The 13,742-nt window shown below is 44.3% G+C and overlaps 2 protein-coding genes across 3 annotated transcripts in view; both read right to left on the reverse strand.

Moving 5' to 3' along the window:
- LOC308124441 (nuclear distribution protein nudE homolog 1-like) overlaps window positions 1–1,349 on the reverse strand; it is a 7,113-nt gene extending 5,764 nt beyond the window's left edge. The window contains exons 1-2 of the mRNA XM_080487423.1: window positions 1,133–1,349; window positions 366–471 (exon numbers count right to left, since the gene is read on the reverse strand). Coding sequence (XP_080343549.1) covers window positions 366–451 — 86 coding nt within the window. The 5' untranslated portion in view covers window positions 452–471; window positions 1,133–1,349. The remainder of the gene's footprint in view (window positions 1–365; window positions 472–1,132) is intronic.
- Window positions 1,350–3,567: 2,218 nt separating this feature from the next.
- Window positions 3,568–6,849, reverse strand: mpv17l (MPV17 mitochondrial membrane protein like). Of its 2 annotated transcripts, XR_013936298.1 has the most exons (5): window positions 6,155–6,849; window positions 5,257–5,327; window positions 4,933–4,962; window positions 4,540–4,853; window positions 3,568–4,486 (listed from the first exon to the last, which is right to left on the reverse strand). XR_013936298.1 is itself a non-coding variant. In XM_080487429.1 (4 exons), exons 1-4 carry the CDS (start codon window positions 6,459–6,461, stop codon window positions 4,638–4,640), a joined length of 624 nt encoding a protein of 207 aa, XP_080343555.1. In that variant the 5' UTR covers window positions 6,462–6,846; the 3' UTR covers window positions 3,568–4,637. The 2 variants fall into 2 exon arrangements, 1 of the variants encoding a protein (XP_080343555.1); XM_080487429.1 differs by having other exon boundaries at window positions 3,568–4,853; window positions 6,155–6,846.
- Window positions 6,850–13,742: the final 6,893 nt, after the last annotated feature.

Consider the following 13,742-nt stretch of genomic DNA (forward strand, 5'->3'; position numbering starts at 1 on the left):
AGTGAAGTTACATCAAGAAATTCCAGAAATCTGCTGACCAATAGTTCAACCAAAGCAGTGGGATGTTTTATTTATGTTTTGTGAGTACAAATAATGTAAAATAAGTACTGGGTTTAAAAACAATTAACTAAATGGAGTAAAATGGGTCTTAAAATGCAGTTTAAACATGAAAAACTTTACTCTTCCTCTAGCTAGAAAAAAAAGAATTAATTATAATTTGCCTAAAGTCAAAGGGAAAGCCAGCATTATAAGATGGACTATAGATAGATTATATTGCATGCTTCCCATTCTATGTTAAGTTATTTTATAGGAACAGCCTGCCAATAAAATAGTGCGTTTTAAAATGAAATCCCTGGGTAACAAACCTCTGTTGGTGCGTGGCTGCCTGCTCCTTCCAGAACTCCAACTCTTCCTCCAGGGACCCAAACTCTGGAGGCTCCAGATCCCCCATCTCCAGCTGACACCCGATGACTGATTCACAAACAGCTTTGAGTCAACTTTTCACTCACAAAACATCCCTTTAAAAACGGCTCATTTATATTCAACCTGATCCCAGTTATTGAGAAACAATCATACAGGATGGAACATGATTGCAGATGGTTAAATTCAGATTTTGGGAAAAATCGGCTCAATAATTGAACAGTATTTGTAAGAAAAAACTGTAATTTCCTTTATTTTAATGAATTTATTATAGCCAGTGAGGCTGTACGTTCAGTTGGAACGAATAACGGAAAAAACCGGGTAACAAGTCTCGATCCACGATAACTAATGTTTTTAAACACATATAACGTGTGCAGTACTGAACATTGTGTTCTGATCAATCGGTTAGAATGGGAAAATAGTCAATTCCAACAAAATACGGACCAATAAACATTTAAGTTAAATTATTCATTAGATTTATAGAGTTTGGTAAAGGTGAAAAACGGGAACCTACAGCCGGCATTTCTTAACAAAACAACACAAAACTTCCTCCAGTGAGTTTGTAAAATCAATAACAGCAGTTTACGAGATAAATCGGTCTTAATAAGTCAGGAACAAATTAAGTTTAGCGACTTTTAAGGCACGTTAATGCTATGCTAGTTGGGCTAACGGTGTTAACCATTTAAATCCCAGCAGACGTAAACAAACTTACGTCCAGCAGCTGACTTCGCTCCGGGCAGACTTCACCGCTTTAACCCGCTGTTAGACGCTCCTCGTGCCGCTACCGTCGCTCCGGGTGGAGCTTCTCGGTTAAATTCAACGCCAGAGTGACAAAAACGGAACTATTTGCGGACTTGTCGCGAGTTGGAAACCGCAAAGTTGCAGCAGCTTCGGGTCGAACAATACACGTTGCCATTCTCACGAGCCACGGCGATCCGCCAATCACAAGTCAGGACGAAGCCCCGTTCTCTGTCGTGATTCCTCAAGCTGCTGTCAATCAAACGCTTGGAAGGCGGGACTCCAGTCATCTGACCAATCACGAAAAAGTTAAAGGGGAAAGTCTGTTCAATGAACACATTCTGATGTTTCCAATGGTCACCAGAGGGAGGCGCTGTTACACCAACACTTTATTTATTTATTTATTTATTTATTTATTTATTTATTTATTTATTTATTTATTTATTTATTTATTTATTTATTTATTTATTTATTTATATATATATATTTATTTATTTATTTATTTATTTTGGGGAGTAAGTTGATAATGAGTGATTTAGTGGTTTAGTCAGTATGTAATATAATGTTTATTTAACTTATTTTAATCTTATATATATCTTATGTGTATAGGATTTTTTGTGTAAATATTCCACTTATTTGAGGTTCAACACAATGTTAAATTTTTTTTTATGTAAATACATCCTTCATCCTGGGAGATTAATCTTTTGATCGGAAGTTTACCAACGAATTTGAATTTCTTTTATTACTTTTATCAGTCCATTTGTATTTCATTGTATTTTCATAATTTTGTCTTTATACTTATGAAAGAGATTATGAATAAGAGGGATTCAGTGGACCAAAGTTTCCATTTAAAGCGGAATTCTATTTTTACCTAAATAATTGAATTTCTTTTTTTATATTTTCTCTCCTTTTTTTTACAATTTAAGAAATATATTTTTTAGTGAAGTGAAATTTTTACACATAAATTCTATAGACGAATGATTAAAATAAGTTAAATAAATATTATATTACATACTCTGACTAAACCACTAAATCACTGATTATTAATTTTCTACCAAAAGATTAATGAATAAAGACAATGAATGAATGAATGAATGAATTTAAAAAATATATTTTCTAAATTCATATCAATACGTGCTAATTAACAAAGACAAACATAAGAATTTATAACACTTTAAAACTGATTTAATTTTTAAAGATTTCCCTAAAAATATTCAATTATGAGCAGAAGAACTGACGGAAACATTTCCTGAATGTGTGTCAAGGTGAGTATGTCAGCTCATCAGACGACCTTTTACAGTCCTGCTATGAAGTAATCAGGCGGAACACGTGACATTATGCCGCGCTCTGATTGGTAGAGGTTCTCTTCCTGTTGATGGGGGTCAGAGGTCAAATTGGGTCAACTCTGTTCTTTTCAGAGGGATTAAACTGACCCATCTGATCCTGGTTAATCCACACGCACCATCACCGGAGCATAAAGCTGTGACTGACACACACACACACACACACACACACACACACACACACACACGAACGCACACACACACACACACACACACGAACGCACGCACGCACACACACACACGCACACACACGTTCTGGCTTCATATCTGTGCTGCTGCATGTTTTCTCTACACTGAGAGCAGATTATGTGTCTGCGACCTTCAGTCGTGTCACGGAGGTTTTATTTTAAATCGCTCCGACGAAACAAGAGGTCCTGAAGAGGTTCTGAAGAGGTTCTGAAGTGGTTCTGAAGAGGTCCTGAAGAGGTTCTGAAGAGGTTCTGAAGATACGATCTCGTCTACACGATATAGTGGACGATCTACTAGAGTATGTCTATTGTGTAGAGTGTGTCTATTGTGGAGACAAACACAATCAGATAGAGATCTATGACTATATGTCTATGTATTAGATCGTTCTGGGTTGAAAATCTCCTCAAAAAAAACAAACAGAACCAACACAATGTGAAAACGCAGCATTCCATGTGGACCAAGAGAAAATGTTCCTCCTGCTACATCACTTCCTCCTTCCTCTCAGCCCCCCCCCCCCCCCCCCCCCCACCAGAGAGGGTTCGCTTGTCCACAGTGCAAAATTCGAAAACGGGTTAATTCCAGGAGACATCCGATGACGGCAGTTCTGCTTTTCAGTGTTTTTGAGGACGAAAATATTTAAATCAACATGGTGTCATATGTATGAAAGCATTCCTCCTTAGATAGAAAGATGTGACGTTGGCCGAGCCCTCTAGTGGTTAATCCTGGAACTGTAATCCTCAGGTGGTTCCTCCACGGGGGTCAGTGTTGGGCCCACGGCGCTTCTTCTTACTCCGGGTTTGGTTCTAGTTTCCAGTTATGCAGATGACACATGACTGTAAATGTCTAATTAGATAAATCAGAGCATAAACTCTTGTTTCACCGTCCTTTATTTAGTAGTTTTTAATCTGTAATATATTTTAAAATGTTCATTTTATCCTGACAGTCCCTGAGCAGAGTGGGACGCCGGTTCGATTCCTCCACTGTCCAGCAGTCTCACTGTCTTTGTAAATCAGACACTTGGATGTATTGATCATTTTAATTGATCCCAGAAGTCGGGAACAGTCAGAGTGTTGTGTTTGGACAGGAAGTCGACGCTCGGCGTTTTCAAGTTGTTTTGCTTTTTGAGGGTAAATGAGCTTCGTCTTCGTATCAAACCTCAGAAAACACATGAGGAGGCTCTTCAGCCTCCCTCCTCTTCCTCCTCGTCCTCTTCCTTCTCATCCTCCCTCATCCTCCTCCTCCACTCTCGTTCATCCTCTTTCTCCTCTCTCTTCGTCCTCCTCCCTCTTCTTCCCTCGTCCTCCTCCACTTCCTCCTCTTCCCTCCTCCACCTCCTCCCTCCTCTTCCTCCTCTTCTCTCCTCCCTTGTCCTCCTCCTCTTCCCTCCTCCAACTCCTTCCTCCTCTTCCCTCCTTCTCCACCTCCTCCCTCCTCTTCCTCCTCTTCCCTCCTCCCTTGTCCTGTTCGGCAGCTTGGGCCAACAACATGATGTGATCTAGAACCTTCAGAGTCAGAACAGTTCTTGGTCTTACAACAGGGAGAGACCTGGAGTCTCCTCCTGTTGCCTTCTCCGTCAGAAGTTGGCATGGCTGCCGTACACGACCAGGGGGGGAACGCTCAAAGAGAGAGAGAAGAGAGAGAAGAGAAGAGAGAGAAGAGAAGAGAGAGAAGAGAAGTTGAGGGGGGAGGGGGGAAGGGGGAGGGGATAACATACAATATCCTTGTTGTGCTACATATATTATTTGCAGTTATCACACTGATCCAAATACTTTCCAACTATTTTTTCCTCCTCCCTCCTCGTCCTCGTCCTCCACCTCCTCCCTCCTTCTCCTCCTCCCTTGTCCTCCACCTCCTCCCTCCTCGTCCTCCACCTCCTCCCTCCTTCTCCTCCTCTTCGTCCTCCACCACCTCCTCCACCACCTCCTCCACCACCTCCTCCTCCCTCCATCAGTTCTCCCTCTGGGCCCTCTGTCTCTTCCGGGCCAGCCGAGCTTGTCTCATGTCCTCCAGAGTCTTCCTCGGGTCCATGACGAAGGCGAGCGCCACGCCGGCGGTTCCGTCGCCGTTCTGCCGGGAGAAGCAGAGGAAGGTGGCCCAGAGGAAGGCGCAGCAGCCCATGAAGGCCGTCCGCAGGTAGAGCGGCATCAGGACGAAGTTGAGGAACTGAGGAGAGGCGGAGTCGTGTTACTGACACTCTGGTTTCTCCTCCAACACTGAAGCTTTCTAATCACTTCCTGTTTACCTGCATGAACGGCCAGTACATGAGTCCAGTCTGCAAGGAAACACAGGTGAGGTCAGAGCTTCAGCACCACCTGGAGGTCACTAGGAGCTCTGGCTCAGGAAACAATGCTGATGTTTGACTCCCTCACCCTTACCCACCCCCTCCCCCCCCCCCCCCCCCCCCCCCCCCCCCCCCCCCCAGGCATGCAGCCCACTGAGCAAAAGCAGCAGTGACACCAATCTGGGTTAATCTGGTTGAGAGCTGTCAGCGGCCTGGAGGAGGGAGGAAGGTGACTCTCTGTTGGCTCCATTCACCTCATCCACACACTTCCACTTCTCCTCTTACCTTCCAAGTGTTGAAAAACTTCTCCCTCCAGTCCTCCAAGATGTCCTCCTTCCCCTCCAGGAAGCTCACACCTGAGGATGGAGGAGACTTTTAATGTGATGGCGAAATTATAATCCCAACAGGACAAAGAAATGGTTGAAAGGAAGCTTCTTTTCTGATGTCACTTTTCTTCACGTCCATCTGTTTTAGTCACAATTGAATTATCTTTAAATCACTACATTTTGTTTTAACCAACAAATAAATGCATTTACAACTATAAATGTCCACGATACAAAGTCTCTGTACAACAAATGTATTTGCTTTGGTGTTAAAGACGGACAAAATGACCAAAAAATTGATACTGAGTGGTAATCAAAAGAGAAAAAAACTAATATTACACACAAAAAATGATAAAGGCCAAAAAGTGTAAGACAGGAAGTCGTAGAATGAGCAGAAAACTGCAACAAGCTGCAGTAACGCTGCAAAAATTCACATAGAATGAAGTGAAAGTTATATTAAATGATAAGAAATACACATCAATTTAACGAGGGTTACACAGAGGAACCAAATAGTTTGCCTAAGTTTCTATCAGGAGCAGAGGGCTGCCGCGGTGCAGCTCCCAGGCCTGGTGTGGAGGTCAGGGGTCAGTGGTGACCTGCTGTCTGCTTCTATCATCTCCACACCACCTCGGCCACAAATTGTAGACTTTAATATAAAAAGAGGAAAATGTTTCACCAAATGTGCAAAAATAAACTAAATGAAAAAGTTTCACAAGGAAAATGATCATAAAGTTGCACTAAAGGTGTAAATATAAACATGCACCTTTAATGAAGCATGAATGAAACGACCACGGCCTTCAGCGTCATGTAAGGTGTCAGTGAACGCGTCCCGTTACATAAGCCGCGGGGGGTTTTCGTACCGGTGTAGAAGACGCTGGTGGCCAGAGGAGAGGCGAAGCTCTGGTCCAGCAGCAGCTTTCTGAAGACCATCCCGGCGGACTTCCCGGGGAAGCGCCGCTCCAGGGCGCGCAGCCAAAAGTAGTTAAAGTTGCCCTGGAAGCTGATGGCCACGATGGCCACGTTGCGCGTGTGTTTCCAGTCCATGCGCTCCTTCTGAGCCATCAGCTGGTGCACCACGTCCCCGCCGGCGAACAGGCACCCGTACAGGGTGACGTTGGCCAGCCAGGGGAAGCGCTTGGCGGCCTCTTTCAGCACCAGGCGCCTCATTTTGGCACCAGAGGAGAGGTTAGGAGTTCAAGAAGAAAATGTCTTCACCTGTTCAGTTCAGAGAATTACTACAGTGAGATTCATTTGATAAGGCCCACAGGACAGTGCCCCTGTGATCAGGGGGGGATTACAGCTTTCCACCGGCAGCAGGAATATCACACATCCTCAGACTTCAGAGGAGAAACTGGCCGGTAAACGTCCTCAAACACCTCCATCGCTGTCCGTGCGTATCTTGCGTAAAGACGTGCCATAGCTCCACTTTGGTCGCTCTGTCTCGCGCTGCGTCCTGGAGCTGGTAGCGCGTAAAAATACCTCCAGCGGTGATGGAACGGACAGGCTGTGCGTGAAGGCGCTGCCGGGGCGCACCGTTTCTCTCCGTGTCCGCTGTGACTCGGCGTGTCTCCGCCGGTGAATCAGGTGCCTCCCCCCGGCTACAAATCCCACAGGTCAGAGCGGCGCTAATCTGCGGGATTGTCCCCGTCTGCTCGGGCGCGCGCCTCCGTCTCCCTGCATGCGCGGCGCTGAGGCGCGTTCATCCGATCCAGGTAGAGCGCAGACAGATCTGCGCGCCCTGGTGAGCGTCTCATCCATTCACATGGACACTGAGTCCAGCCTCTGTTCCAAACAGGTGTAAAGTCACCTCTACTGATGGCGGTCATGTTTTCTGGCAAATCAAATCAAATTAAAAGTAACTTTATTCATACGGCACTGTTTGTACAAAAAATGCAGCACAAAGTCATTTACAGCGTAAAGTCTAAATAAAAACAAAGTGATACTCATCCTCCCATTTCTGCCCCTGTACATTAAAAACTAAACGCTAACTGGAGCACAGTGCGGATTAAAAGCCAGCCTGAATATCACATCAAAGATACTTATAAATTGTAAAACTCTCAAAGGGGACTTTAGTTGAAAATTCAAAGAAAAATGCGTAAATCTCTTTTCTCCTCCGTACTCGTTCATTCAGTTTAAAGCACCTTCGAAATACTCGTGGATAAAATCGTTTTTATCTTTTTATTTTTAGGTTTGAGTTATTTAAAATAACCAGGCACCATTTATCACATGAATGTCGTTCATTGATGCCCCGTGACGCAAATTTATTAATTGTCGTTAATGCGCAATTTTTAAGAGATTTTAACCATTCAAACTTTTGAGGATTTACCTCTAGAGTTAAAGTATTTTCTATTCTATTCTATTCTATTCTATTCTACTCTGTTCTATTCTGTTCTATTCTATTCTTTCTGAAGCGTCACCCTGCAGTTCCTCTGGAAACCACAAGAGGGCGACGTGTCTCCACCCAGAGACTAAACCCACCAGAGACTTGAGCCACGTTTATTAGTTGAACTGTTATTTTAATCAAATTAATATAGTTAAATTATAATTGTCTATTATATAATCCATGAAGAGTGTTTGGAATTGGAAACGAGACATCAAACGACCGTAAAGGGATGCAAAATGACTCTAAATACTTGTAAAAAAGACTCAAAAAGGAAATGAAAGGAAAAGCTAAAACTGTAAAAAGACTCATGAGATGACAAGAATGAGGCATAAATGACATTGAATCGGTACAAAATATAAACAAAACGACAAACAGTCATCGTAATGAGACATAAAGTATCTGACATTTGCACTAAATGGCCTGAAAGAAATGCAGCAAACTTGTTTTTTCTATGTTTTGCAGTCCTTCCTTTCTGGCCACGTGTCTCTTCATGGCTGTTTGTGACAGTGTCTTTGTGGTTTTATATTTCCCTCGTCATCGTGCATCTCTTTCCGGTGATTTCCTGATTATTTGGTGCATATTTGTGGTAGTTCAAAGAGACAGAAAAGTGTCTAAGACCGAAGATAGGCTGCAGATGAAGGGAGATTTATTTCAAATTAATAAATGAACAAAATATTGCAAGAAATGTACAGAAAATAGAGGCAGGTAGATAAGATAGTTTTGATAAATGCACTAAATGTCAGAAATGCATACAGAATGGGAAGAAAGTTATGATTTATATTCAGAAAGTTGCAGACAGTTTTAAGACTAAATATGAGAGCAACATAATTGCACAAAATGTCTAGAAATAGATATAATATTGGATTAAATTGGACAAAATGTGTTGAATTGGCTGTTTAAGACGAAACCTTCCTCAGCTGGAGGTCGCGGGTTCGAGTCCAGCTCAGGACGTGTGTGTGGATGATATGTTCAGGATTTCAAGCACTTTATCCAACTAAAAAGTTCTGTGTCCCAAACTACACGATATAAAATCAATTTCACTTCCGATTCGTGAAATACTGAAATCAAAATGTGTAAAATAATCCAAAAACAATTTAATATAATGTAAAACTCGTAGTTAATAGCTTGATTTGACTGATTTCTATTGCCTATCTGCATATTGCGAATCAGATTTAGCACATAACATTATTTTTGTACCGTTTATAGAGGATTTGTGTGTCTTTGGTCCAGATTTTGGCTTTTTATCAACTTATTTCATCAGGTCTGCTCCGATCTGACGGCTCTTTTAATCAGGGCGGGACAACAGCGCCTTCCCCTGATCTATTGGCTGACCGCGGTGTCCATCAAAGTAATCTCGCTTCTGATTGGCTGCTGCCCTTAAAGTCTCGGAAGTGTCATTTTTGGACCCGAGTGAAACTTTGGGCAAAACGTCGAGCTGATTCAAAACTCCGGGAGAAGAAATGACCTCCAGAAAGCAGTGAAAAGGTGCGTTTAAAAGCTTTTAGCCACACTCAGACAACGGCTTTCAGCTGGAGTTTGTAACGTCTCTCTGTTTTTGTTGGACTTGCTGCTTTTCACTGTCTGGTTTTTAAGCGAACTTACATCGAGCCTCCTCTGCATTGCCACGACTTTCTGAGATAAAAATGCTTTAAATGTGAAGAAATTAAGCAAACAAATCTCCTATTAGTGTCACACGTGCGTGAAGTTGATGTGATTTATCTGTGACGTTATGCAACTTTTCCTTGATATTGTTTGTGTTTTATCATCATCTGTGACAAAAATATCGCGCGCCAGCTTTTTAAAAGTCTGTTTTACAGAATAAAACGTGTTAATAAGTTACATTGTTCTTTGCCGTATTATTAAGAACATGTACAGACGTGATATAAACTTTATAATCTGTTAAGATGAGGTGTCTATGTTCGACGAGAGAAGCTCAAAATTAAAATTGTGCGATTTCTAAACGGAGTTCGGTAGACGTTCCTCTCAGCTGTTATAACCGAGAATAACAGGGTCACATCTCCCACCAGCACAATGTGTAATTACACATGTTATACATTCTTCTGCCGACACGGAAAACTGGGGCAGCTGTGAAATGCTCGGTTCGTGTTTCACTTGAAAATAACTTCAAAATAAGGAAGTTGTTGTGAGCGAGTTGAGACATGTCTGCTGTCTCCTCCTGTCTGATTTCCTCTAGTCTGATCTAATGATAATGATAATAATGTGAATATAATAATAATAATAAGGAGGGTTTGAATGTAGCCGAGCTGTTAGTGTGCAGCTCATTACAGAAAGATGACACTGAACAACACTAAAATGAGGTCAGGACAACAATGAGGCATTGAAGTGAGTAGCAGTGAGTAGCAGTGAGTAGCAGTGAGCAGCAGTGAGCAGCAGTGAGCAGCAGTGAGCAGCAGTGAGTAGCAGTGAGCAGCAGTGAGCAGCAGTGAGTAGCAGTGAGCAGCAGTGAGCAGCAGCGAGCAGCAGTGAGCAGTAGCGAGTAGCAGCGAGTAGTAGTGAGTAGCAGTGAGTAGCAGTGAGCAGCAGTGAGTAGTAGTGAGTAGCAGCGAGTAGTAGCGAGTAGCAGTGAGTAGCAGTGAGCAGCAGTGAGTAGCAGTGAGCAGCAGTGAGCAGCAGCGAGCAGCAGCCTGGGAGCTAAAGACATCTTCTTCTGCTCCTTTATCAGCTTCACTGAACTGTTGGTGTGACTGATGGTGAAACGTAGACGGAAACACGTCTTGTAGTACTTTCAGACACCAATACTCATGTACTGATGCATAAGCGAGTTTTTAGATCAGAAAACTTCCTTCACATCCAACCGCTTCATTTACCATCCAACCAGGCCTGGATCACAGAGCTCAGCTTTTACTTCTGAGAGGGAACGAGGGATTATAAACTGCAGGATTATAGAGAGAGAGAGAGAGAGAGAGAGAGAGAGGTTGAGAGAGAGAGAGGGAGAGAGAGAGAGAGATAGAGAGAGAGAGAGAGAGAGAGGGAGAGAGAGGTGGGTTGTGATCACTGGGGGTTTATTATTAAAATCATTCATCCTGAATGAAGAGCAGCTTCATATTTTCATCGTCGTTGAATCGGGACGTTTCCTGCAGTGAACTGAGACGTTCTTTGTTTCAGTCTCATTCTGATGGAAATTTCATTCAGGACTTTGTAGCACGAGTCTGATCAGCCTCACCAAACTCTCTCATGTTGATTAAGGCCCCGTTTCCACGACAACGTTTCACCTGACAACACCTAATCCGTTAAAATAAAGGAGAGAGTTTCCACTGCAGCAGCGGACACAGAGACAACGATGTAGTTAGTCTGCCGGGCCACTGGAGGGCGCTGTTGCTTGATTTTGTTATGAAACTACAGAGAACAAAACACTATAAAGGTGAAAAAAAATGGAGAGAACCTGACATCCATATGGACTGATGAGGAACCGGATGATATCAGGGAGAGTCTCAACTATTAAACTACTGAGCTGGACCATAAAACTAGAATATGGACCGCGGGTCGTACCACTACGGGTCGTACCACTACGGGTCGTACCACTAAGGGTCGTACCACTAAGGGTCGTACCACTACGGGTCGTACCACCACGGGTCGTACCACTACGGGTCGTACCACTAAGGGTCGTACCACTACGGGTCGTACCACTACGGGTCGTACCACTAAGGGTCGTACCACCACGGGTCGTACCACCACGGGTCGTACCACCACGGGTCGTACCACCACGGGTCGTACCACCACGCAGCCGCCATGTTTGTTTACAACTGGATGAGCAGGAGGGGGGAGATGAGCAGTAACAGGCTCTGGAGCCTCCATCAGTCTCTGCAGGAGGGAACAGAGACCGTGAAAGAATCTTTCTTCTTGGGAGCCGGATTAAAAACTTCATGGACACAGTGGATCAGAACACTGGTGTCGTGTAAACGGACCCCCCTAAGGTGAAGGAAGTTTTGCGGATACACTGGAAGTCGTTGTGGTGTGAACAGGGCCTTAGTCAGAACCGTTTTATTCCGCTCATAGTTTCTTCTCTCATTCCTCCTGGGTGAAGAAACGTCGGGCCACATTGAAGCATCACAGTTTCCCTCTGAGCGTCGAGTTTGAGCTGCAGGTCGACTTCCTCTTTAGGCGCTGTGGAGGAAACCGCAGCAGAACGTCTCACCACTGAGCAGAACGTCTCACAAACACTGTGACCTGGAATTCCTCCGGACCTCCGGAAGGCCTGAAGTCCTCTGGAGTCGAAGGGGTCCAAAGACATTGAGACGAGATTCAGAGGAGAACCTTCAACTCTGAATGTTATTCTGACATTAACACCAACAACTCCGTCACTTTGAGAAGACGTGAAGGTCACAGGAAGAAGTCTGTTAATCTGAGTGAAAATGAAACCCTGGGGGGGGGTGGAGGGGGGGAGGGGGGGGGGGGGGGGGGGTACTGCTTTACTTCCTGTCAAACATACTTTCTCGTCGGGACGCTCTCCACGTGTCGACTTCTTATTCATCAAACGCCGTCAAAAACACAAACTTTAAATGAGAATATTGATCGACAGTTTCTTACAATAAAAAATGTTCCAGTTTATAAAGAGGCAGAGAAATATGAGACTACATGTATTTTACACGTGAAGTAACTTTATTGTATTCTACTACTGCATTGTAGTGACCTCATGCCTCTGGCAGCAGCTCAGTGTGACGGCTCGTGTCTCTGTGACGTAGTTTGTCTCCAGGAGGACGGAGGATGTCGGTGGAGGTGGATTTACTCCTGCAGGAGGCGAAGGAAAGCATCGAGGCGGCGCAGAACTACCGCAGCGAGCTGCAGCAGCGTGTCAATGGCCTCAACCAGGCGCGCAAGCAGGTATGGAGAATCGGTGTGAGACGTCTTTTATACTCTGTGGTCCTGCGAATGTCCAGAAAGTCCAACACCACCGGGGGACTGGCTGATCAGTCGTCTATAATCCACAAAATGCTTCGAGTTCAGAATCCTGTAAGAACCGTGTTCCTCTCAAGCTGGCCTCCATTACTTTCTTATTTATTACTTCTATTTATTACATTACTCTCTGGTGCAGAATTCAGCATGGGAGTGCAAAGTATTTCAGAAATGTGTGGATTCCTGTGTGAACGATGCTGCTTCAGACGAATGATCCTGATCCTGAGGATCTGAACCTTCGTCCACTTTGTCTTCAGAGACGAGAAACTTCTGATCTCTGCTGCAGTTATGTTGCTCTTCTTTCCCATGACCCCCGTTTCCCTCCACAGACATGTCATCCAGGAAACATCACACACACACACACACACACACACACACACACACACACACACACACACACACACACACACACACACACACACACACACACACACACACACACACACACACACACACACACACGATGGGAGTGTGGTGAGATCTGGGACAATGCTATCACTGCAGCATCTTTCCTCTCAATCCAAACATGAACCGGAGCTCCGCTTCTCCCTCGTCTCCAGAAATAGTTCACCTCTTATTTTTAGTCTCGCACACGAATGAAAATATCGATCTGTGTCGGTTTGATAACGGCAGAGATACACACACACACACACACACACACACACACACACACACACACACACACACACACACACACACACACACACAAAGGCGTGTTTCCATTCTCACCAGTACTACATTATCAGGCTGCAGCTTCCTCTCTGCAGTGTGTGTGTGTGTGTGTGTGTGTGTGTGTGTGTGTGTGTGTGTGTTAACAGGAAGTGAAACATGACCCCAGCAGATGAGTAACCAGGAAGCTTCCTCAGTTGTTTGTTGGTAGTTAGTCGCAGCAGAGTGAAAACATTTTCTCCTCTCCATATCTGAGGATCATCTGTCGACGCGTTGCAGCTGAAAGCAGCTCTGTGTGACGGCCCGTTTCAAGCCCCGCCCACACCTCACTATGAACACGGCTCAGCACGAGGTTTCAGGGCATGTAGTACATACGCCAGGCCTTTAGGGGCGCTGCGACTCACCAAATACACCAAAAACACAGAAGAAGACAGAGCACACACCTCGCAGCCGAACCGGGCTTTCAGAATTCTGCCAGGCCT

Source organism: Lipophrys pholis (genome assembly GCF_963383615.2).
Source record: "Lipophrys pholis genome assembly, chromosome: 19".
Classification (NCBI taxonomy): domain Eukaryota; kingdom Metazoa; phylum Chordata; class Actinopteri; order Blenniiformes; family Blenniidae; genus Lipophrys; species Lipophrys pholis.

What these genes read in the sequence shown, in the direction of transcription:
- mpv17l (XM_080487429.1), bottom strand. Translation starts at nt 6,461, where the DNA reads ATGAGGCGCCTGGTGCTGAAAGAGGCCGCCAAGCGCTTCCCCTGGCTG. An exon ending in AGTTTTTCAACACTTGGAAG is followed by an intron (nt 4,963 to 5,256) that starts GTAAGAGGAGAA and finishes GTTTCCTTGCAG; the next exon opens with ACTGGACTCATGTACTGGCC. An exon ending in TGTACTGGCCGTTCATGCAG is followed by an intron (nt 4,854 to 4,932) that starts GTAAACAGGAAG and finishes GCCTCTCCTCAG; the next exon opens with TTCCTCAACTTCGTCCTGAT.